Genomic DNA, 23,895 nt, shown 5'->3' with positions numbered 1-23,895 from the left:
TCCGTGTCCGTGTGTGTGTGTGTGTGCGCGTGTGGCAGACATCCCTATTGAGTAGGGACTGAAGTTGGTGCTTTGGGAGAATGTATACCCTCCTTGAGGATTAGAGTATTCCTACATTACCCCTTTTCTTTGAGCATTTATTGTGGGAAGGAAGTTTTTTGTTTTTCCATATACAGAAAATGAAAATTAAGGATGTATGAAGTCAAAGTGCTAGTGTAGATTTGAACGACTTATAATTGTGGGATTAGAGTATTCCTACATTACCCCTTTTCTTTGAGCATTTATTGTGGGAAAGGAAGTTTTTTGTTTTTCCATATACAGAAAATGAAAATTAAGGATGTATGAAGTCAAAAAAGTGCTAGTGTAAACTAACAACTTCAGAAGGAATCGAGTTAATCAAAATGTGACTGTCTTTGAATTGAAATACTTCATTCCTTTGGTTGAATCATGATCACGTTCTTTCCTTAGGGGAAAATGTCATTTCTATTTCCTTTTGTAGCAAAAGATATTGTCAAGACGTGTTGATAACACGAAGTTAAATTTTTGACTTGAAATTTGATTAAAGTTAAGCTTTTAAGTAACGCGTGCCTAGTATTCGAGGGAAGATGGGAACAATATAATAATATACTCCTTTTTTTGTAAGATGAAAATTAGTGTTAGTCTTTATTTTTAGAAAATTATATTTTGAAGTAAATATGGAAACATTCAGGTTAGTGATTTCTAAAAATTTCCTAAAACAATAAAAAAAATCCCACAAAGCCGTTTTTCCTGGATTTCCCTTTCCTTCTCACCCCCTACCCCCTTTTTTTGAGACTTATGTTTTGGTATTCATTTAAGAAGATAATAGCTTTAATCAGTTAATATTTATGTAGAATATTAATCAAAACAATGTCATTGGTGATTTCTATTGGTTTGTTATTTTAAAATTTCTTGTGTGTGAGCTTAAAATGGTAAAAAATTCTTAATACTATTTTTTTTTAAACTAGAGCTAGGAATGGGGCTAGTGATAATAGTACTATAGCATGTTCCCTTTGTCAGTGTATGTAGATGGGCATGTTTTTGGCAATTTATACTTTTTGGGGTTGCCTAGAATTCTGAGAGATTAAGTGATTTTCCAAGTCATAGGGTCATTGTGTCAGAAGTGAGCTCTTCATGGCATGTACCACACACTAACTCTTTAGTCTACCAGATTTGAAATATAGCCATTGTCCTCATTCATCTTCTCAGAATATATCTAATTGGTTGCCAAATATTGCAACATTTCTACTTTCATAAGACATTTCTTTTACAAAAGCTACCTTAATTCAGGCCTTTATCAACTCTCACCTAAATTTGCTGCTGCAACCTATCAGTAATTCAAAAATTATTTGTTCAGTTCTTTCCATATGCCAGGCATTGTGTTTGGAAAAGAAAATACAAAGAAAGCTCTGCTTTCTAATGGGCAGCAAATACTTATAAATACATTCCAAACATAAAAATAAAGTTAATTTGGAGATGAGGGGAAAATCAGGAATGGCTTCTGACAGAAGATAGTGTTAGAGCTTTTTCTTAAAGGAAGAGAGTCCTCCCAGCTTCCTGTCTCCTCTCCACTCTAATCAGTCCATATATGTTTCTGCCAAAGCAGTTTCTTTAACCATAGGTCTGACCATTTAACTCCCTCAGTCAACACCACTGGCTTTCTTAATTGCCTCTAGGATCAAATTCAAATTTCCTGTTTAATTTTTAAAGTCCTCTACAATGTGACTCTGACTTAAATTTTTTCTAGTCTCATTGAATATTTATTCTCTTGGATTCTATGATCTAGCCAAACTTAGCTTTTCTTATTTTCTCACATTATACTGGTCTCTTTTTTCTATCCCAGGTGCTTAAAATGTATTCTCTCACCTCTGCCTCATAAGACTTCTCTTTTTTTTCCCTTTAGGTACAACTCTTGTCTTCTTTTAAAACCTTTCCTTTCAACTTGCTAGTGCTATCCCTCCCAAACTATCATGTATTTGCTTAATATATATTTGGATTCATTCAGTTTATAGTATATACACATATATACATTATATATGTGTGTGTGTGTGTGTGTGCGCGCGCGCATGTTTATTTTATATTTTTATATATATAATTAAACAATTCCTAATCATAAGCACTATTTGTCCCAAGGGAGGAAATATTAAGCATGTGTATATATAAATACATGTATACACTGCTTAATCTCCCCTGAGACAAACTCTTTGTGAGTAGAAATTGTTAAATTCTGCTCCTATATCTGTCATCTGACACAAAGTAATAGTTTCAAAAGTACTTAATGATTTTTTTTGATTGATTCCTGTTCTATATTACTAGTCAACTTCTAGATTTTTGAATACTTATTTGTTTATATCTTATAGGGGCTAAAGAGTTTTAAGTTGGCTATGGATGTTTACTGAAACACTTACATCCCCCCTTATTTTGCAGATGTTAGAAAACACATACCCTGAGAGAATGACTTGCTCATTTATGGTCAGACAGCTTGGAAGAAGCAGAGCCTAGAGATCAGAACCTAAATTCATTCAATGTTCTTTTCTTTGCCTCTTCTACCTTATTTTTGCTTTTCTTTAAAAAAATGGTTTTTTTTTTAACAGATGCACAGTTAAAAAAATATACATAATTTTAGCTAACTGTACATAATGGTATTTTTAATATATACCTCATTACATATGGTAGTGGTATAGTATAGTAGTTCAGAAGTCCTTTCTAACTTGTTTTGATTCTTAATTTTGTTACTACTTCTTGGGTAAATCATTTCATCTTCTTGAACTTGTTTCCTCTTTTTCAAAAGGAGAGGGGTTTGGGCTCTGAGATTCTTTACAGTTAAGGATCTGTATGCTCTTTTCTAGAGGAAGGCTAATTCTGATTTTTAAATGCTTTTCAAAGGCATATTTCTTTTGAAACTTAGGATTCAAGTCTCACTTCGGTGAAATTATTGACTCTTTAGATCTTGGGCAAGTAGTTGAACCCCTTGATGTCCCAGGCAGTTCTCTTGAGTTGTAGAGAAATTGCAGCTATGTGTAAATTCCTTAAAAGAGATAAAGTCAGAGGTTTACTTGTAAAAAATTGCAAGTTGGGAGGTATTTTTTTAGATCATCTAGTTCAACCCTCTTAATTTCTTTGAAGTGTATACTACTGGACTAATTGCTAACTCTATTAGACCTACTTTAATAAACAGTGAAGACTTCTCTCTTAGAAGTGTAGAACACTAATTATATGCAAATAGATGCTTTTAAATACCTGTTTCTTTTAAATGGGTTAATTGTATCTCTTACAAACTCGTTTAGCAACCTTCCATGCCCTTTCTTTTCTGGGGGGGGGGAGAGGTTTTAAAGTTTAGATGAAATATCTGAATGATTGAGAAAACAATATTAAGAGCAATATGAATGCTTTATTTTATAGAAGGATGCAACTTATATCTTTTTGATAGTATTTTAGTTCCAGTTTTCCTACCTTATGTAGGAAACTTTCGTTTTTTCAAATGAAGGCAGGATACATCCACTTTGTTGTAGAGGGAATTCTGTACAAGTTAAATATTTGCTATTTATTAAAGCACCTAATGTATGTTAGATGGAGGGGAATTAAAATAGTTCTTGTCCTTAAGGTTCTTATCTTCTAGTGGTAGGATATAGATTGATGATGATGATGATGATGATGTTTGTCCTTGTTCTTGAAGAAGGCCATGACACCAGGGAAGGTGATGCCATCTGGGTCCAGTGACCAGATATTGCCAGGAGATGGCCCTTGGATAATACGGCCATCAGGATTAGGCGACTTGCCCAAGTCTCACAGCCAGTAAGTTTCAAGTGTCTTGAGACTGGATTTGAATTCCTGTCCTCCTGACTCCAAGATCTATCCACTTGTATCAGCTACCTGACAGATTAAATCCATACAGAATGTATGTGCTGTTTTTCATGGTACTAGGGAGAAACCTGTTTGGAGAAATCAATATTGACCTCTTTTATGAGGTTACACTGAATGAGCTTTGAGTTATAGCTAAGATTTATATGAATAAATCACTTCACTTATGTTATCTCATTTGATTCTATGTGAGATTGGGGCTGTTATCATTCTTATTTTGCAAATGAGGAGACAAGCTGAAAGAGCTTTAAGTGCTTTGCTTCTGCATAATACTAGAGTCTTGAGGCAAAGTTTGAACTCTTGGGTCTTCTAGATTCCCAAGTTGTACATCTTCAACCAGTGAGCCCATCCAGTTGCCTCTGAGAAAGTTTAGGATTTCTTTCTAAGAGGTAAAGATGAGGGGGAGCAAAACCTTTTAGGCATGAGGGACCTACCTGGCACATAATAGGGTACTCAGTGATTAACAGACTCCTTAAGAGAAGCACAGAGGTGGAAGATTGAATGCTGGACATGAGAACAAATGGTACATTTTGGCTGGAATGTAGTGTGAGGATAGACTTCTGTGTGTTTCTGAAAAATAGGTTGAACCCATATTGGGAAGGGTCTTAAAATAGAAAAAGACTTTATTTTTTAGTGTAGAGCTAATAAGGACCTCTGAAACTGCTTAGCAAGTGACTGACATATAATCAAGCCTATGTTTTAGAAATATGTCTTTGGAGAAGAGAATTGGATGGCGACCCCCCCCCCCCATTAAGAGACTCTTGCAATAATTTAGGAAAGAAAGGTGATAGATTGGATATGAGAGATATTATGGAAATAGGGGCAGTTAGGTGCTGCAGTGAACAGAGCACTGGCCTTGGAGTCAGGAGGACCAGAGTTTGAATCTGGCCTCAGTCAACTGACACTATTTAGCCATGTGACCCTGGGCAAAGTCACTTAACCCTGGTTGCCTTGCATCCAGAACCATCTCCAGTCAGCCTGTTTCATATCTGGCCACTGGATCCAGATTTCTCTGGAGGGAGAGTAAAGCTGATGACTTGGCATCTCCTCACTCAAATCCAGTTCACAAGCTTGTCTCATGGCATCACCTCCCTGATGACATGGCTCTTCGAGAACGAAGGGTGAACGCTATTAATCATCATCATCATCATGGAAGTAGAATTGATAGTCCTTGGCAACTTAGTAGATATACGAAGTGAGAATTTTGAATGTGATGATAGAGGGTGCATGCCCTCCACAATAGGAAATTTTTGGAAGAGGAAGAGAAAGGTTGGGTGAAAGATAGTTTGTATGTTTTTGAGTTTGGGCTGTACTGAGTTTTAAATTTCTTGGTATATATGCAATTTAATATGAAATTTTAGATATTAGAGGAAAATGAATATATATATATATATGATATATATGTGTGGATTTAGAAATCATTTGCATAGAAATCCATAGAAGTTGATGAAATGAAGAAACTAAAGAGAGAAGGCAGTTTGGGGGAGTAACATGTAAGAATTTATTGGATGTGAATTGTGGCCTACCCTGAAAGACTAAGAAGAATCAAATCAAGGCACATAAGCAGGAAAAGAACCATAGTTGAGTAGTATCAAAAGGGAAAAAGTGGTCATCTATGTCAAAATCTATGCTTACCTAATCATCTAAGGAAAAGGCATTGTATTTACTAATAGATATTCTTGATTGACTTGCTGGTCCTGGAAATTTTGAAATTTTTTTTTTTTTGCACACTTGTATCCCATTTGCTTCCAGTGACAGTTTCACTGGTCTGTCATTCTTTTTCTGCCCAAAGCTGGGCAGCCAATGATTATTTTTACTATTATGATTTTTCTCTTTCAAAAAGTGGGAAAGGTCCTCAGGGAGATTTTATTTTGTATCTGATGAAAGTAAATCTCAGTTGCTGAGGTAGAAATCATGTGACCCTTTTAAGAAGTGACCATTAGGGGGCAGCTCAGTGGCACAGTGGATATAGCACCAGCCCTGGAGTCAGGAGGACCTGAGTTCAAATTTGTCTCAGACACTTAATTGCCTAGCTGTGTGACCTTGAGCAAGTCACTTAACCCCATTGTCTTAAATTTTAAAAAAAGAGGTGACTTATTTCACTGTGAAATTTGTGATGAGGCCCATGGTTTTTTCAAGTGTGGTCCAGGGACCCTTGGAGGAAATGGGTGCTCTGTGTGGTCACAATTATTTATTATTATAGTAATACTTAGATGTTTTACTTTATAATATGGTAAATATCAACAGATATAATAATGTACATAAAAATAAAACCCGTTGAAGAGGGGAGTCTATAGTAGCTTAAATTTTAAAAATGTTTTTGGTTCTGAGGCCTAAAAGTTTGAGAATCATTTACATTAGAGGAAAGCTACACATTGTTTTAACACATCAGATGGTTTATATTTTGGGTTTGGATTTCATGAATTAAAACCGTACAAAAGAATTCAGTGGGTAACTCTCCTGAATGAATTAATGAAAAGACATTGACTAAACTTATATTTATATGTGCCAAACGCTGTTCTAAACATTTGGTATAAAATGAAAAAGCAAAGTTGAATCTTCCTTTCCCCCCTTTAGGTCTACATTAAAATGAAGAAGATAACAAAATATAGGGGAATGATGTCCAGACAGCTTGGTTCAAAAAGTTTCAGAGGTAGTTCAATAGTCAAGTCAGCAAGGTACTAGGTACTCCAGGTACTGTGCAAAGCTGAGGATACAAAGAAAGGCAAAAACAGTCCCTATTCTTAAGTAACCCACCTTTTAATGATAGATAGTTGGGAGGAGAGAACAGTGGTGGAGTTGATATGATCTTTGTATTGTAAAGATGTATTTCTGGACTGGACAATTCAAAAGTTTATTTATCTAAGCCAGTTGAACCCTAGGGGTGGAGTCCAGAAAGCTTAAGTAGTGAAGATAAGGATATAGGGAAGAGAGGGCCTAGTCATATATTAACAGTGAGATTCAGCTGGTTTGCACTGGTTTGACAAAACTGATAATTTTAAATTGAGGGTGGGGAACCTGTTATTAAATTGCCCCTTGTAATCTGGGTTCTCTCTAAGGTGGGAAACCACACAATGTGGAAATCACAAATTTTAAGGTCCTTCCTCTTTTTTAAGGTCCTTCCTCTTTTTTAAGGTCCATCTAAGCTACAGCCTTGTCTAAGCCTTTGTAGTAATGTTCATTCCATCCATAGGTGAAAATAACTTGACAGAACTATGCTTGTAATATTTATTCATAAAAATCATTATACCTTTGAAACCTATATTTTAATTACTCCATTTTTGTTATTTTAGTAAACAAACATCGTAAAAGCGAAAAAGTGCCAAAAAACCAGGTAATGGCAAGCTATTGTTTGTTTCCACTTTGTGTTATGCCCAAAATTCTCCCAAGGTAGTGTGTGTGTTGGTATTCCTTAAACAGTAGGAAGCTGGGATACAATGAACCAATAGAGAGTTTTCAAGGGTTATCTTATCTCCCATTTTGAAAGCAATTGAAGTAGAAGGAAAAAAAGAGTTAGAATAGGTAGAAAGAGCTTTGGTTCTGCCTGTGTTCCAACACTTGATTACTGTAGTAGGTCACATGGTTGCTTTTACACCAAAAGGATGCACTTGCTTACTGTGAATAATATAACATAATCTAATTTTTTGTACCTCTTTTATTTGTATATTTAAATTAGTCATTAGGACAGAGAACTGGTTGTTAATTTATTTGAATTATAACACTGTATATATTAATATGAGAAAAATATTACAGTGGTAGAATTCCTCATTCTTGACTTTTTAAAAAAAATTGTAAGACAATGGGGTTAAGTGACTTGCCTAAGGTCACACAGCTAGGTAGTAATTATTAAATATCTGAGACCAGGTTTGCACTCATATCCTCCTGTCTCCAGGGCTGGTGCTCTAGCTACTGAGCTACCTAGCTGTCCCATCCTTGCTATTTTTTGTTTGTTTTAATTTTTCAAGGCAACGGGGTTAAGTGGCTTGCCCAAGGCCACATGGCTAGGTAATTATGAAGTGTCTGAGGCCGGATTTGAACTCAGGTACTCCTGACTCCAAGGCCAGTGCTCTATCCACTGCGCCACCTAGCCGCCCCCCCCATCCTTGCTATTTTAATGAAAATTTCAATCAGTGTTGTAGGGGGAAAAATCCCAGCCATTTTTTTGGTCACTTAAGCACACATTGTTTTCAAGATGTACTTGTAAAGACCAGGTGTACCTCTCTTCAAGTAACTTATCCAACATGGCCAATTCAAAATTTTTTTTTTTTTTTGCAAGGCAAATGGGGTTAAGTGGCTTGCCCAAGGCCCCACAGCTAGGTAATTATTAAGTGTCTGACACTGGATTTGAACCCAGGTACTCCTGACTCGAAGGCCGGTGCTTTATCCACTACACCACCTAGCCGCCCCCAGATTTAATATTTACTATATAGCAACTATAAAAACTCGAATGCCTGACCATTTCATTATTCTGTGGCTCTCGTATTTGTTTTTTTTCTTTATATCCTGGTTAGTTGTGACTTTTCAAAAGTATAGCAGACAAAAGATTTAGGGGCTGAAGTATCATGGGCATTAGAATTAGAGAGACTCTGGTTCAAGTCTTGCCTCTGACATTTTCTGAGTATAACCCTGGGAAAGCCAATATATATCATTGAGAAGGACTTTCCTGACCATTATTAGACCTCTTACCCATGATCTGTAAACTTTTTTTTGCTCATGCATTCCTATCAGTAAAAAGCTTGTGAGCTTGAATCCACCTCTATGTTTATATTTACTTAAAAAAGAAAAAATTATATACATTTACTTTTGGAAAATTGTAAATGTTAAAACTTGTACTAAATTAATAAATTAAACAAGGATGATATAAAGATGAAAATAGTGTTTGATCACATTGAACCCCTGGAGTTTGAAGAGGGAATTTGATAAAGTCAAACCTGTGCTTGAGGAAAATGCTTTGGCAACTTGTATAGAAGATGGATTAGAGAAGAGGAACCTTAGTGAAATCAGTTTTAATTAGGCCACTATAGTAGTCCAAGATAAAGGTAATGAGGATCTGAACTAAAGGCTATTTGACTACAGAATATCAGGAAAGAAGGAATTTATTTATTAAATAGCATCTGCTGAAGGCCATGTGCTGTGTTAAGTCCTTTACAAATATCTCATTTGATTCACATAACAACCTTGGAAGGTAGGGGCTGTTATCATTCTCATTTTACAGTTAAGGAAACTGAGGCAAGCACAAGTTAAGTGATTTGCCCAAGGTCATGCAGTTTTTAGATATTTCAGACTGGGAGTTGAAAGTGGCTCTTCCTGACTTCTAGCCCAGCAATTTTATTATCCACTGTTCCACTTGGCTGCAAATGTGAAAGGAGAAACAATATTTGGCAACTGATTAGATTCATCAGCAAAGGAAAGTAAATGTGAACTGAATGATTGGAAGGATGGCATTGTGAAGGATGACATTGTTTTCAAAAGAAATAAGAGTTCAGAATAAGAGGAAAGTTTTTAGGGGAAAGATAAGAGCAACTATACACACACACATACATATACATACATATATATATATATATATATATATATATATATATATATATTCGAAACTTTTAATAGTCTTTCCTTCTTGCTACTTTTCTCCCCATGAATAAAATAAAATAAAATAGAAAACCCTCATTATAAATATGCTTGGTGTCCAGCAAATTGTGATTCCATTGGCAGGAGGATAGGTAAGTATCGTTTTTTTCATCTTAAGTCGTTTGGTTTCTTCATATTGATAACCAGTCAAGAACTCATTGAACAGAGAGTTCTACAGTCTTTTAAAGTTATTTTGTTCTATAACGGAGTTGTTAGCTTAAATACTGTTCTTCTCATAAAGACCTTTGTAGTTTCCTCTGAAATTGTACATTTTGTCATTTCTTATAGTATATTGTTGTAGCATAATTTATTTTGTCATTTCTCAATAGGAGGGACAGATACTTAGTTTCCAAGTTTGGACTACTAGAAATAGAACAGCTATAAATATTTTGTACATATACAATTCTCTTCTTTAGTAATGGTATATTGGATCAAAGCATGACTGGGACATACATAGCTCTTTTAGCAATGGTGTATGTGCCTGTTTTACTGTAACTTTTCTAGCATTTGCTGTTATCTTCTTGACGTTTTTGCTAGTGGAATAAGTGTGAGATGGAGCTTCAAGGTGGTTTAAATTTGTGTTTTAGTAGTACTGTTGTAGAACACTTCTCACATTATTTATTGTTGATAGCTTGTATTCTTCCTTTGAAACTTATTGTTGAAGCTTTTAATAAATTTGTATCATTTCCTTATATCTTGGATATAAGTCCCTCTATCAGAGGAACTTGTTGCAAAGATCCCCCCCCCCCATTTATCTCCTTCCCTCCTAATTTTAGTCACATTAGTTCTGTTTGTGCAAAATCTTTATACAATTAAAATTTTCCTCTTTTATCTTCTGATTCTCTCTATTTTTTAGTCATGAATTTTTCCTCTATCCATAGATCTGAACAGTCATTTTGTCTGTTCACCTCAAATCTTTTTATGATTTGTGATCTGTAGATTATCTTGGAATATGGTCTGAGGTATTGATCTCAACCTAATTTCTACCACTTTATTTTATATATAATTTTCCTAGGAGTTTCTGTCAAATAGTGAAGTTCTTCTTGCCCCCTCCAGTAATAGGGTTTGGGATAAAAGGAAAACTATGCTGTTGTTTTCTGTTTCTGCATATTGTATAACTGATCTGTTCCCCTGATGGCACATCTCTTTTTTTCATCTCTCAAATTGTTTTGCTAACTAATTTTTGAACAGTACATATTGGATTCTATTTATGCCTCATTAACTCCTGCCCTACCCAGAATGTAGGGGGAATTGAGCCTTTTATTCATAGATCTCTTATAACCCTTTTGGAGAGGGGAGTACCTACTGTAGTTAAGAGAAAGTGATCTGGGAGCTCATAGGTGTTTATCTTCTCTTTCCCTCTGCTGCCCACTTAATCCCCCCAAAATTCATTGAGAGAACATGGAAGATGAGTTCTTTACTTTTCTAATTTTTTACCATGCCACAATTGATATCTTAAGTCGTACCCTCTGGAGGTTATTTTGCTATACTGGATAAAGTGTTAATCTCTTTAGTTTTTGCTAGATTTTTGGCCAGCTCCCCAGCAATCTGTGTCAAGTATGAAGAGTTCTTAACCCCCCCAAGTAGCTTAGGTTCTTTGGAGTTATGAAATACTGGATTACTATGCTCCTTTGTTCTCTATATTGTGTATCTAGTTTGTTCCTCTAATAAAATCTTTTTTTTTTAGCTAGTACCACATTGTTCAGATGAATACTGCTTTGTAATAATAGTATAGTTGGAGGTCTGTTACTCCTTAGACCCTCTTCTCTAACTACTTTTTTCCCATTATTTCTTTTGAATTTTTGACCTCTTGTTTCTACAAGATTTTTCTACACCATTTTTTCCTAGTTTTGTAAAGTAATCCTTTGATAGTTTATTGGTGGCACTGTAAACTAGTTTAAACTAGCAAACCTAATAAATAGTATTGTTATTATATTGCTTCAGTCCACCCATGAGCAGTTAATATTTCTCTATTTAAGTATATTTCCTTAAGGAGTGTTCTGAAGTTGTAATCATTTTAGTTTGCTGTATGTGTCTTGGCAGCTAGATTTCCAACTATTTTAAACCTCCTGTAGTTATTTTAAATGAAATTACTCTATTCCTCTCGCTTTTAATTGGTAATGTAAAAAAATAATCCTCTCGCTTTTAATTGGTAATATAAAAAAATAATCATTTGTGATTGTAACTTAGCTGAAGTTGCTAAGTAAATCTACAAAAAGCAACTTTGTTTCCATTTTGCCGATTCTCATATCAATTTCTATTTCTTGTTTTACTGTTATAATTGACATTTCTAGGTCAACTAGCACTAAATCAAATAGAATTTCCCTTTTTATTTATATTTTAAATTCAAACTTCAAGCAGTCATTGATTTTTATTTTTTCTTTTATCTTTCCCATCCCTCCCCATTTCCCAATACACAAAATTTAACTTCATTGAAATTTTCTCAGCAAGGCTTTAGGTGATACAATGTGGGTCCTGAAGTCTGGAACTCTTAACTTCATATGTGGTCCTAGATACTTAGTAGTAGCAGTATGACCATGTTTCTCAACTATAAAATGTGGATCATAAAAGCACCTGATCACCTGATTAAATATAACCTTCAGAGTTTGTCCTATTAAGAGACAAATGTTGCCTTCTAGTACTTGGTCTCAAGAAAGAACAAAAACAGAATTAGGTTAGCATACATGTTTATTAATTATTTCTCTAAGCTTTTTGATTAAGCAATTGTGTGTTGATCCTCCCCTCCCTGGGGCTAGAGAACCAGACCCTAATAATGGAGTCCTGGAACTAGGGGATCTGCAAAGATACTTTTAGTTTCTTCATCAAGAAAGGAAGTGGTTCTCAACTTAGGATGGGGCTCGCTACCAGACATAGGAGGGGTATGTCTAGAAGGACATGCTGGGAGGGATGTTTCCTCCCAAAGCCAGGATCTTTGCACCTCATCATTTATACCAAGACCCTCCACAAAGCAATGTGGTTGTTGCTGCACCTAATGAGCCTTGATATATTGGGATTTGTATATGTGATTATTTCCCTTCTCTTTTTTCCTCCCTCTTCCTTCTGGTTCACTATAATTTCAGTTTTTCTTTTAGCTTTTCCTTTTAGAACTAGGAATTAAAAATTATTTTAACTCCTTTGGAAATATTAAGAAAAAAATCTTTGCCTGATAAAGAAGATAGAGAACATGGAAACCTCATCCATGGGGAATATGAACTGTTATGATAATCTGAGATTGACATAAAGAAATGATAAAAACAAGTATTTTGTCTGCATTTGTAATTCATAAATTATAACAAATTGAATTATAACAAATTGAACTTTTGTTCAATTAACTGTAAACCTCAAAGAAGAAAGCAAAGTTGATTTTAATTTTAAATTTTGACCTTTTTTTTTTGTGGGGGGACAGTGAAAATAGTAATAAAATCAGATCTTTTCTCCTGGAAAGGATGTGATAATTACCACTTATAAACAGTCCTCAGAGCAAAACTACATTCTTTGGTTATTCTTATGTGTTGTGTTTCTCCTATTAGAATGTAAACTCTTTGATAATGATGCAACTTTCTTGTATATTTAGTATCACTTCCCTAGCACAGTACCTATTCCATAGTGGGTGCTTAATACATTCATTTCTTTCTGACATATTAACTCCAAGATTAGTTTTGTAGCTATGGTTCACCTGATTTCTAGATGGTCTCAGTCTTGTTGAATTTATGATTGATAATGTCAGATATGATTAAGTTCTGATTAAAAATGATTTGATTTTGTTGTAAGTTTTGGGGAGAAAAAGTGACTTGGCTGTCTCTAAATAATTTCGCCCCAGTGGTGGGCATGGTGCTTATTATTAAAATGAATCTGTTCATGGAATTCTGGGTAATTTCTTTCTTTTTAAATTGCAGTGATTTTTTTGAACGAACTATTCTGTGTAATAGTCTTGTGTGGAGCTGTGCTGTGACAGGCAAACCTGGACTCACGTATCAGGAAGCCCTTGAATCAGAGAAAAAAGCAAGACAAAATCTTCAGAGTTTTCCAGAACCACTAATAATTCCAGTTTTATACTTGACTACCCTTACTCATCGCTCAAGACTGCATGAAATTTGTGATGATATCTTCGTTTATGTCAAGGATCGTTATTTTGTTGGAGAAATTGTTGAAGTAGTTAGGAACAATGGTGCAAGGTAAGAAATCCTTGGAATTTTTTTTCTTCAGTTGAAGAGTGGCTATATTTTTAAAAATTTGACATTTTAGTGAAATGAATGGTTGAAAGTTTACCATTCAGTCATGAAGCTTAATTTTTTATTTATAAGGGATATCCTTATAATTAATAATTTATCTGTACTTTGTGTGGGGCAAAAAGCTATTTTCCAGGTAATGAACAGAATTTATATTCTAAGTTGCTTATACCTGAATCTTAATGTATTTTTTTATATTAATTATATAAAGCAAGTAAGGACTATAGTGTGTTTTGAAGGGAGGTTAAGTTGACACTTCATCTGGTTAAAAATAACTATTGACTTATGTAAAAATATTGGATTTTTATTCATGCTTTACCCTTTGTTACTTATATAGGTCCTTGCAAATTTGAAAATTTGATCAAATTTTTAAAAATGATGGCAAGAGAATTAGTAGTGTGACAGGTACCATTGTTTAATTTTGTGCTTCAGTCCCCTTCAGATGATGCTCATGGGGGATGCAAGTTATTCTATCTCTTACAGTTAGTGATAATATAGATTTCAGTCTTGTCCACCAATCATAGCATTCCATTTTGATGTCTCAGTTTGAGAGATGATTTTTTTGAATATTTTATTTTATTTTTCCAATTACATGTAAAGAGAGTCTCAACATTCATTTTGTATAAGCTTTTGAGTTTTATATTTTTCTACTCTCCCTCCCTCCCTTCTTTCCCCCTTTCCCATGACAGCAAGTAATCTGATACAATTTATACATATACTAGCATGTTATCATATCTCTATATTAGTCATGCTTTGAAAGAAGACTCAAAACTAAAGGGAAGGAAAACTGAGAAAGGAAAAACTCATAAAGTGAAAAATAGCATATTTTGAGCTTTATTCAGACTCATATTTTTTTCACTGTTTGTGGATGGCATTTTCCTTCACAAATCTTTTAGGATTTTCCTTCCATCACTGAACTGCTGAAAGGACTTAAATTCATCATAGTTGATAATCATACAGTGTTACTGTTAATGTGTACAATGTTTTCCTGGATCTGCTCACTTTGTTCATGATCAATTTGTACAAATCTTTCAGGCTTTTCTGAAGCCTGCCTACTCATGATTCTTACAGAATAATAAGTACTCCACATTCAAATATCATAATTTGTTCAGCCCAAGAAATGGTCATTGAGGGTGAAATTTTTTTTTGAATTTTACAATTTTTCCCTTAATCTCGCCCCCCCCACCCCGAAGGCCGTCTGTTAGTTTTTACATGGTTTGCATGTTATACACTGATCAAAATTGAATGTGTTGGAGAGAGAAATCATATCATTAAGGAAAAAATAAAATATAAGAGATAGCAAAATTACATAAGATAACTTTTAAAAAAAATTAAAGGTAATATTGGTCTTTGTTTAAACTCCACAATTCTTTCTTGGATACAGATGGTATTCTCCATTGCAGAAACCATAAAATTGTCCCTGATGGTTGCACTGAAGAAATGAGCAAGTCCATTATAGTTGATCATCAGCCCCATGTTACTGTTAGGTCGTACATTGTTCTTCTGGTTCTGCTTATCTCGCTCAGCATCAGTTCATGCAAAGTCTTTCTAGGCTTCCCTGAATTCCCATCCCTCCTAATTTCTAATAGAACAATAGTGTTCCATAACATACGTATACCACAATTTGTTCAGCCATTCCGCAGTTGATGGACATTCACTCAATTTCCAATTCTTTGCCACAGCAAAGCTGCTATGAATATTTTTTGTGCAAATGTTGTGGAAAACCCTTTTTCATAATCTCCTCAGGGTATAGAGCCAGTTTTGATGGATCAGAGGGCATGCACATTTTTATTTCCCTTTGGGTGTAATTCCAAATTGCTCTCCAGAAGGGCTGGATCAGTTCACAACTCTACAACAATGCATTAGTGTCTTGGCTTTGGAAAATTGTGTAGTGCCAAAACAAAAAGTTTTGAAATTTTATTTAGGGCAATGGGGTGAAGTGATTTGCCCAAGGTCAACACAGCTAGGCAATTATTCAGTGTCTGAGGTCAAATTTGAATTCAGGGCATACTCTGTCTACTGTACCACCTAGCTGCCCCTTGTGTAGTGCTTTTAATAACCCTAAACTTCTCTCTTTAAGAAAGACTTCTGTCCTTAAAGTATTTTTCCCAATGATCAAACATTTTATTTTTTTCTTCTCTGACCTATTTCCTCTCATTGGAAAGATAGAAGAAAGAATCCTTAGGTCTTATAAGCATAGGTAAGCAGAACATAATTTGTTATGTCATATGTTTCTTATGCTGAATATTAATCCATCTTTCTGTCATGAGGTGAGAAGTACTTAGTTGTGATAAATCTTGGTTATAGTTCTTGTATGTATCTTGATAATTAAACCACATATTTTATCCTTTTTTTTAAAAAAATTTTCTGCTACTCTGCCATTTCTGAGGTTTTGTTTATAAGGTATTTTGGTGTCATTTTCTTAAATGTTTTTCTCTTGAATGTCCCTGTCATCATAAAACCAATTATGGGGTGGCTCTTTTTTTTTCTTTGTCCAATCTTCTTCATGATTTTGGAGGCAAGGTCTGGGCTGTTACAGCTTTTTTGGTATATTGAGTGTTATTTTAGGATCTCAAAGACAAGCTGTGGTCCTGTAAATTTTGAGTGTTTCCAAGGTAATCTGAACCCCCCCCCCCCCAATTTCTTGATCCCAGCTTCTGTTGGTCCTTTATTTGGATATGAGCAACAGTAGACTACCATAGGAATCAGTCATGTCAGCCAATAGGAATGCTCTTTTGGTTCAGTGTTGACAGAACTATTCTTTCTCCTTTGGTCTGGGAGTCCCTGTCTTGCTAACTTCTGAACTTCCTCCTTTCTTACTTAATTCTCACTGCTCAGTATTGCCATTCCCCTGCTTAGGTTTGCCCTGGATCCCAGGACTTGGTGTGAGAGATAAAAGCTGAAAGTTCACACCTATTACACCTAGGGCTGATGGGAGTTCACCACATTGCTTCCTACCATTCCATTATCTTGGCTCTGTTCCACAGTCTTTATCCTTAAATTATCTCTCTTCTCTCTCTCTCTCTCTCTTTCCAGGTTAGTTGTTTTTATAAGATGCCTCCTATTTTTGACTTTTAATTCTATTTCTTGGTTGTTGTTTTTTTTTTTAATTTAAGGCAACAAGGTTGTGACTTGCCCAGGGTCACATAGCTAGGCAATTATTAAGTATCTGAGGTTGGCTTTGAACTCAGTCCTCCTGACTCCAGGGCCTTTGCTCTATCCACTACACACCTAACTGCCCCAATAATATTTCTTGATGTCGTTTATCCTGTCCAGGAACTATTTTCTTAGGCAAGGTTTTTGTACTTCCTTTTCAAACTTGTTAATTTTCTTTTCATGTTTTTCTTCCATTGTTCTCATTTGGTTTTTAGCACTAAAAAATTGTAGCAATTCTAGTTGTTTTTGTGCCAAGGTTGCATTTTTCCTAAAGTCTTTGCTTGAGGAAATTTTTAAGTTCTTTGCTTTCTCTGATTTGTGTCTTGACCATGTCTCTTTTCCATTAACAGCTCTCTGGTGGAATTATGTTTTCATTTCTTATTTTTTTGCTCATTCTTGAAGCCTGTTCTTCCTTAATTTTAGACATTATTTAAGACTCACTTCTGTAATGAATGCCATCTTGGAGAGTCTGTCCTACTTTCTTTCTTAAGTTTTAATACAAAATAATTTATTGAACAAGACAGCTCAAGACTCCTTCCTATATGCACAAAACAACACAAAGTATCTGACTACCTAGCAACTTATACTGGATCTCTTTGCTCAGTGCATCTGCTTTCTCCTTCAAAGCCTCGTTCCTTGGTTCTGACTCTTTTCTGCCCATTTTTTTCTGCCTGTAACGAGTAATTTGTATTGCCCTGTTCCATTTTTTTACTTGATCTTTTCTCTGTTCTGTCCTTTTTTTTTTCTTTGCAAGGCAAATGGGTTTAAGTGGCTTGCCCAAGGCCACATAGCTAGGTAATTATTAAGTGTCTGACACTGGATTTGAACCCAGGTACTCCTGACCTCAGGGCCAGTGCTTTATCCACTGCGCCACCTAGCCGCCCCCTGTCCTGTCCTTAGAGGGATGGTCTTAAGGCTTAGGGCAGGCAGAGTTCTGAATGTGTCAATTCTCTTCAGAACCTGTGGAAATGAAAGACTCTGGGTTTGTACAAATGCTAATTCCACTTTCACTATCTGAGGGAGCTTCTTCTTTGATGCCCTTTTCTTCTAACTCCTCCCAAAACATCTACTTCACCATCTGGTTCTAAACTAAAAGAATGGTCTGATGTAGAGGTTAAGGTGCTTAGAGAAAGGGAAAAAGACTAATTGGAGGTGATGGAAGTAACATTATTGAGTTCAAGTTTTGGAGAACTGGCCAATTGAATGAACCCTTGAAAGGGACTCTATAATTTGTAACCAAGGAGTAACCAAGATCACATGAATCTTCCAACATGGCAGTAAGCTCAGAGCAGGTGGATTCCAGGTCAACCATACCCAAAAGGGCATCAAAATCAGATTCCTTCAGGTCCGTTTTCTCCGCCATCCAGTCCATGCCTAAGAAGACATCCTTGCCATGATCTGTGGCATTGACCAAACTATCCATAGCCAGCCAATCGTAAGAGACTGCCTTACTCTCTGGAGTTGCGATTTAAAGGGCTTAGCCTCTTCCAGGTAGTTATGCTCAGGCTTTCCTCCGCCCCCAAAGCCAACTGGTTGAAGTGGGACAAGAGGTCCCCCTACAACGAGTCGTTGTTCAGGAAGCTCATCTCAGTTATGTTGGGGGCTTTTATCAGTTGGAGGAAGGTAGAGGAGTCTGGGGTATCTTTTTTGTGAGTGACAGCAATGCTGCTGCTAGTTGCCTTGAAAAGTGCCTTGGCTTCGCTGTTGGAGTTCCACCACAGCAGAGCCTGGAGTTGCTGCTGCTGCCACCGCCTCTAGTATGTCATGGTGAGGGTTGAGCCTGGGGCAAGCTAAGACCAGCTATAACTTGATGATTACATAATACATAATTATTTTCATAACTGAGGCTGGGGTCTACATGCTTTCTGTGTTCCCAAAGTAATGTGATCCAAGGCAAGTCTGCAAGTTCTTGACCCAGTTTTGGGTCTGTCATTTTTTGTCCTTGGTGGGAGATTACAGATAGATTGCAACTTCTGCTTTTCAAGTCTTGGACTTCTGCCTTGATTTTTTTTTTCACTGAAGTATTATTCTATCCTGAGCAAGAGGCTAGACCTGCTCTTGGGTTTAGTTACACAGTTTTGCTTATGTAACTTATTAATTGCTCAGTATATATATTGAGGGACCCCCACTAATGACAACTACTTTGGAATTTCTCTATGCTGAACTTATGACCTGGAACTGGGTTACAAGGGATGAAGTTAACAGATGGCACCTGTTCCTAATGTACTCTTTCCTGCTACCTTTGCCTGACCTAGCACTTCTTGCCATACTTCTTTTAAGTACCTGGTGCTGGAATATGGTGTGCTGTCTGAAACTAATCCTCAGTGTCTGGAGAGCTTTGTCTTGAGTTGGATCTACATCACAATTCTGTCTGGTGCTTTTTTTTTTAGGTTTTTGCAAGGCAAATGGGGTTAAGTGGCTTGCCCAAGGCCACACAGCTAGGTAATTATTAAGTGTCTGAGACTGGATTTGAACCCAGGTACTCCTGACTCCAGGGTCCGTGCTTTATCCACTACTCCACCTAGCCACCCCTATGTCTGGTGCTTTTTTAAAAAAGATCATGCTTGGGAGAGGTTTGATGGACAAGCCTAGTCTATGTTTATCTCTCTTGTCTTGCCATCCTGATTTAAGAGGTATGGGTTTTTTGTCATATTTCTTTAGAGTAATGTCTATTTCTTAAGAAAAAAACCTCTAAAATTAAAAATACACAAAAAAGAGACTGAATCATATGCACCTGACAGTAGTTAAAGGTGCAGAAAAACAGCTAAATTGAGTTTAAATCTGGTCAGACTCAAGATTTCTTAAACAGCCTAATGTCAATAGAAGCATAAACCTATTATTCATCACTGGCATAAAATGAAACTCTGATAAGAGTTATTGTTTGCCCCAAATAATTCACATTTTATTCTACTCTCCAGTAGAAAAAGAAGTTGTATGTTTTGTAATTGTATTGATATAGTTTCTGTATTGGAAGGTATATTCTCAAGTATTTTATGTTGTCTACAGTTACTTTAAATGGAATTTCTTTCTTTTGCTATTGAGCTTAGAAATGCTGATGATTTATGTGAGCATATAAAATATATCCTGCTACTTGGCTAAAGTTGTTAATTGTTTAAGTAGTTTTCTGGTTGATGTTCTAGGGTTCTCTAAATAAGCCATCATATCATATGCAAAGAATGAGAATTTTGTTTTCTCATTGCCTACTTGAAGGCCTTCAGTTTCTTCTTTTCTAAATGCTGAAGCTAACATTTCTAAATACAGTATTGGTTAATAGTGGGAATAATGATCATCTTTATTTCAGCCCTGGTCTTATTGGGAATGCTCCTAGCTTATCTCCATTATATATACTGCTTATCATTTGAAAACTTCATTTATTCCTATGCTCTTTTTTTATTAGGAACTGTATTTTGTCAAAGGCTTTTTTAGCATCTGTTGAGATAGTCATCTAATTTGGTATTTTTATTATTGATATAATCAAATATGCTGATTGTTTTCCTAATATTGAACCATCCCTACATTCATGGTATAAATCCTTACATCGTCACAGTCACAGTGTATTGTCCTAGTGATAGCTTGCTGTGATCTCTTCGTTAGTAGTTTATTTAAAATTCTATAATTAAGGGGTCCTTATTTTTGGTAGAATTTACTTGTAAATTCATCTAACACTGGAGATTTTTTCTTAGGGAGCTGATAACTTGTACAGCTTTTTTTTTTTGAAATGGGCTATAATTGTTGTTTAAATGTTTGATACAAATTTGATAGAAATACATCTAATCTTGGAGATTTTTTTCCTTAGGGAGTTTACCGATGGTTTGTTCAGTTTCTCTTAATTCCTCTTTTAATCTGGGCAAATTATATTTTTTGTAAATATTCATCCATTACTTTTTTTGCATTTTATTTTTTGGTATATGATTGGGTAAAATAGCTCTGAATTATTTAAATTCCTCATTGATGCTGAGTTCACCCTTTCCCATTTGATATTCATGATTTGATTTTCTTTTTAACTTTTTTTAATCAGCTCTATTAAACATTTATCTTTTAAATTTCTTAATTTAACCAACTCTTAATTTTAGTTATTAGTTTAATAGTTTTCTTTCTTTAAATTTTATTTTTCTGTTATTTCTGTTTTATTTCTAAATTGGTATTTAATTGGAGATTTTTAAACTGTTATTTTCCTAGGTTTTTTAGTTGCAAACTACTAGTTGAACTGCTCTTTCCCTATTTTATTCATGTAAGAATTTAGAGATGCAAATTTTCCCCTAATAATGCTTTGACCAGATCCCACAAATTTTGGTATGCTGTCTCCTGATTGGAGTTGTCATCATTGTAGAATGATAGTGCATATCTCTGTGACTTGTTTGATCCACTCATTCTTTATAATTGTAATTCAGTTTACAACTAATTTTTAGTTTGTCCTTCTATGACCCTTTATTTCATGTAGTTTTCATTGAATCATAACCTAAAAAGGATGCATTTAATATTTCTGCCTTTCTGCATTTGGTTGTGAAGATTTTATGCCCTAATGTCCTACGTGAGTTTTTGTGTAAGTACCTTGTACCTTAGTATCATAACTTTTCTAAAATTCTATTCACTTTCTCAACTTCTTGTTTATTTTTTTGGTTGGATTTAAGTTTTGAGAAAGAACAGTTGAGCTTCCCACTAGCTTTGTTTTGTTCACACTTCGTGTAATTTATTTAATTTCTAGTAAGACTTTGGGTGCAATACCACTTAATGAATATGTTTAATTGATTTTGATAGTACCTTTTAGAAGATTTAGCTTCTTTCTTTATCCCTTGCAATTAGATCTACTTTTGCTTTTATTTTATCTTAGATTAATATTGCTACCCTTATTTTTTTGCTTTAGTTGAAGCATGAAATATTCTTCAGCCCTTTTTTCCTTACCCTGTGTGCACCTCTCTGCTTCTGCTGTGTTTTGTTTTTTTGTTTTTGTTTTTGTTTTTTTTTTAGGTTTTTGCAAGGCAAATGGGATTAAGTGACTTGCCCAAAGCCACACAGCTAGGTAATTATTAAGTGTCTGAGACCAGATTTGAACCCAGGTACTCCTGACTCCAAGGCAGGTGCTTTATCCACTACGACACCTAGCCACCCCTGAGCTGTATTTCTTGTAAACAGTATATTGTAGCATTCTGTTTATTGTAATTTTATTTTCTTTTTCCCTGGTTACGTATAAAAAACAAATTTCAACGTTCACTTTTAAAACGTTGAAAAATCCGTACAAGTTCTCTCTTTTTCTCCCACCCCAAATCCCCCTCATTGAAAAAGAAAGTTATGGGCTGGCTAGGTGGTGCAGTGGATAGAGCGCCAGACCTGGAGTCAGGAGGACCTGAGTTCAAATGCAGCCGCAGACACTTTAATAATTACCTAGCTGTGTGGCCTTGGGCAAGCCACTCAACCCCATTTGCCTTGCAAAAACCTTTAAAAAAAAGAAAAGAGTTATTTGTTAATAGGTGAAAAATGTATAGTCATGAAAAACATTAAAAATAGATTATTCAAAAAGTTAACCTAGCAATTCTCCCCCAAAATAGAGAAACTTCAAGAAAAAATAAGTTTAAAAAAATGTATGCTTCAAGTAAAAAAAGGTATGCTTCAATCTCTGTTCAGCTTTAGCTTTAGCTTTGGGATGGTTAGTATCTTTTACCATAAGTCTTTCAGAGTTCTCTTGTATCACAGTATTACTGAGAAAAGATAAGTCATTCACAGTGAACATCCTCCAACATTGCAGTTACATTGTATGTAGTATATTTCCCATTACATGCATTTTTTTTACTGAGTGCATCCTTTTTATCTTATAATGGAATAACAGTTCATCTTAATCACGTAACACAATATGTTCTGCCATTCCCCAACTGATGGGACATCCCCGCAGTCTCCAGTTTCCTACCACAGAAAAGAGCTGCTGTAAATAAAGGATTCTGTTTTTTAATTCACGATATCTGCTTCATTCTTATGGGAGAATTCATCCCATTCACCTTTAGAGTTGTGATTATTTTGTAGTTCTCTCCATTCTGTAATTTGTAATTTTTTCCTCTTCCTTTACCTTATCCCTCCTCACTGGTGTTTAACTTTTAACTTTTTGACTGCTATCTCTATCTGGCCTCCCTTCTATCAGCCCCCTTCCCTTTTTTCTCTCTTTCCCCTTTTACTTTTTCCCCCTCCCTTTTATCAGTTTCTCCTTTTCCTTTCCTTTGTCCCCTCCTACTTCGCTGTAGGGAAGGATAAATTTCTAAAACCAACTGGAAATGTGTATTGTGTCCTTTTTGAGCCAAATCTGTTGAGAGTAAGCTTTGTTCACAGAGCCTTCCTTCCCCGCCCTGTACTATAAGAGGTCCTTGGTGACTCTTCATGAGATGTAAATTTATCCTCTTCATTAAGGGGGGGACCTATAAGGCTTGTGAAATCATGTGGTCTGGCTCTATCAAGGCAACTGCAGGCAGGATAAAAAATTCAGTAAATCTACGAGCTTTTTTAATTTTTCCTCTTGGCAGGAAAAAAAGGTTCCCACCCTAGCTCTATTGCCTGCACCATCTTAATTGTTTTATTTCTGTCTTGTACTCAATAAGTATACTCCTTTCAACTGACCTGAGTCATAATTCTCAAGGGTGTTTTTTTTGTTTTGTTTTGTTTTGTTAGGATTTTTCAAGGCAAATGGGGTTAAGTGGCTTGCCCAAGACCATACAGCTAGGTAATTATTAAGTGTCTGAGGTGGGATTTGAACTCAAGTACTCTTGACTCCAGGGCTAGTACTCTACCCGCTGTACCACCTAGCTGCCCCAAGGGTTTTAAACATGATCACATCATAATCATTTGATATCTGTGCCCTCTGTTCAAGTATCTCCAACTGCCCCAGTAGCAATGCAATCCTCAAGAGCTAAAAGTATCATCATGTCAGTTCATACCCACATGTCTAGTTTTACTCCCTTAAACTGTCCCAAAGACATTAAATTATCAATTATCATAATCAATTTATACTCACAAGTATGTT

The 23,895-nt window shown here is 35.4% G+C and overlaps 1 protein-coding gene and 1 pseudogene across 9 annotated transcripts in view; one reads left to right on the top strand and one right to left on the bottom strand.

The window, feature by feature from the left end:
* Positions 1–23,895, top strand: part of BAZ1A (bromodomain adjacent to zinc finger domain 1A) — a 128,337-nt gene that overhangs the window by 1,560 nt on the left and 102,882 nt on the right. For all 9 annotated transcript variants that reach the window (XM_074213357.1, XM_074213363.1, XM_074213361.1 and 6 more), the window contains one exon: positions 13,404–13,682. In XM_074213357.1, coding sequence (XP_074069458.1) covers positions 13,404–13,682 — 279 coding nt within the window. The remainder of the gene's footprint in view (positions 1–13,403; positions 13,683–23,895) is intronic.
* LOC141506929 (cyclic AMP-dependent transcription factor ATF-4-like) lies at positions 17,836–22,620 on the bottom strand (annotated as a pseudogene).

This window comes from Macrotis lagotis, chromosome 1 (assembly GCF_037893015.1).
Source record: "Macrotis lagotis isolate mMagLag1 chromosome 1, bilby.v1.9.chrom.fasta, whole genome shotgun sequence".
Classification (NCBI taxonomy): domain Eukaryota; kingdom Metazoa; phylum Chordata; class Mammalia; order Peramelemorphia; family Peramelidae; genus Macrotis; species Macrotis lagotis.
The sequence above is the reverse complement of the archived record's forward strand: the minus strand, read 5'-3'. Positions and strand labels throughout refer to the sequence as shown.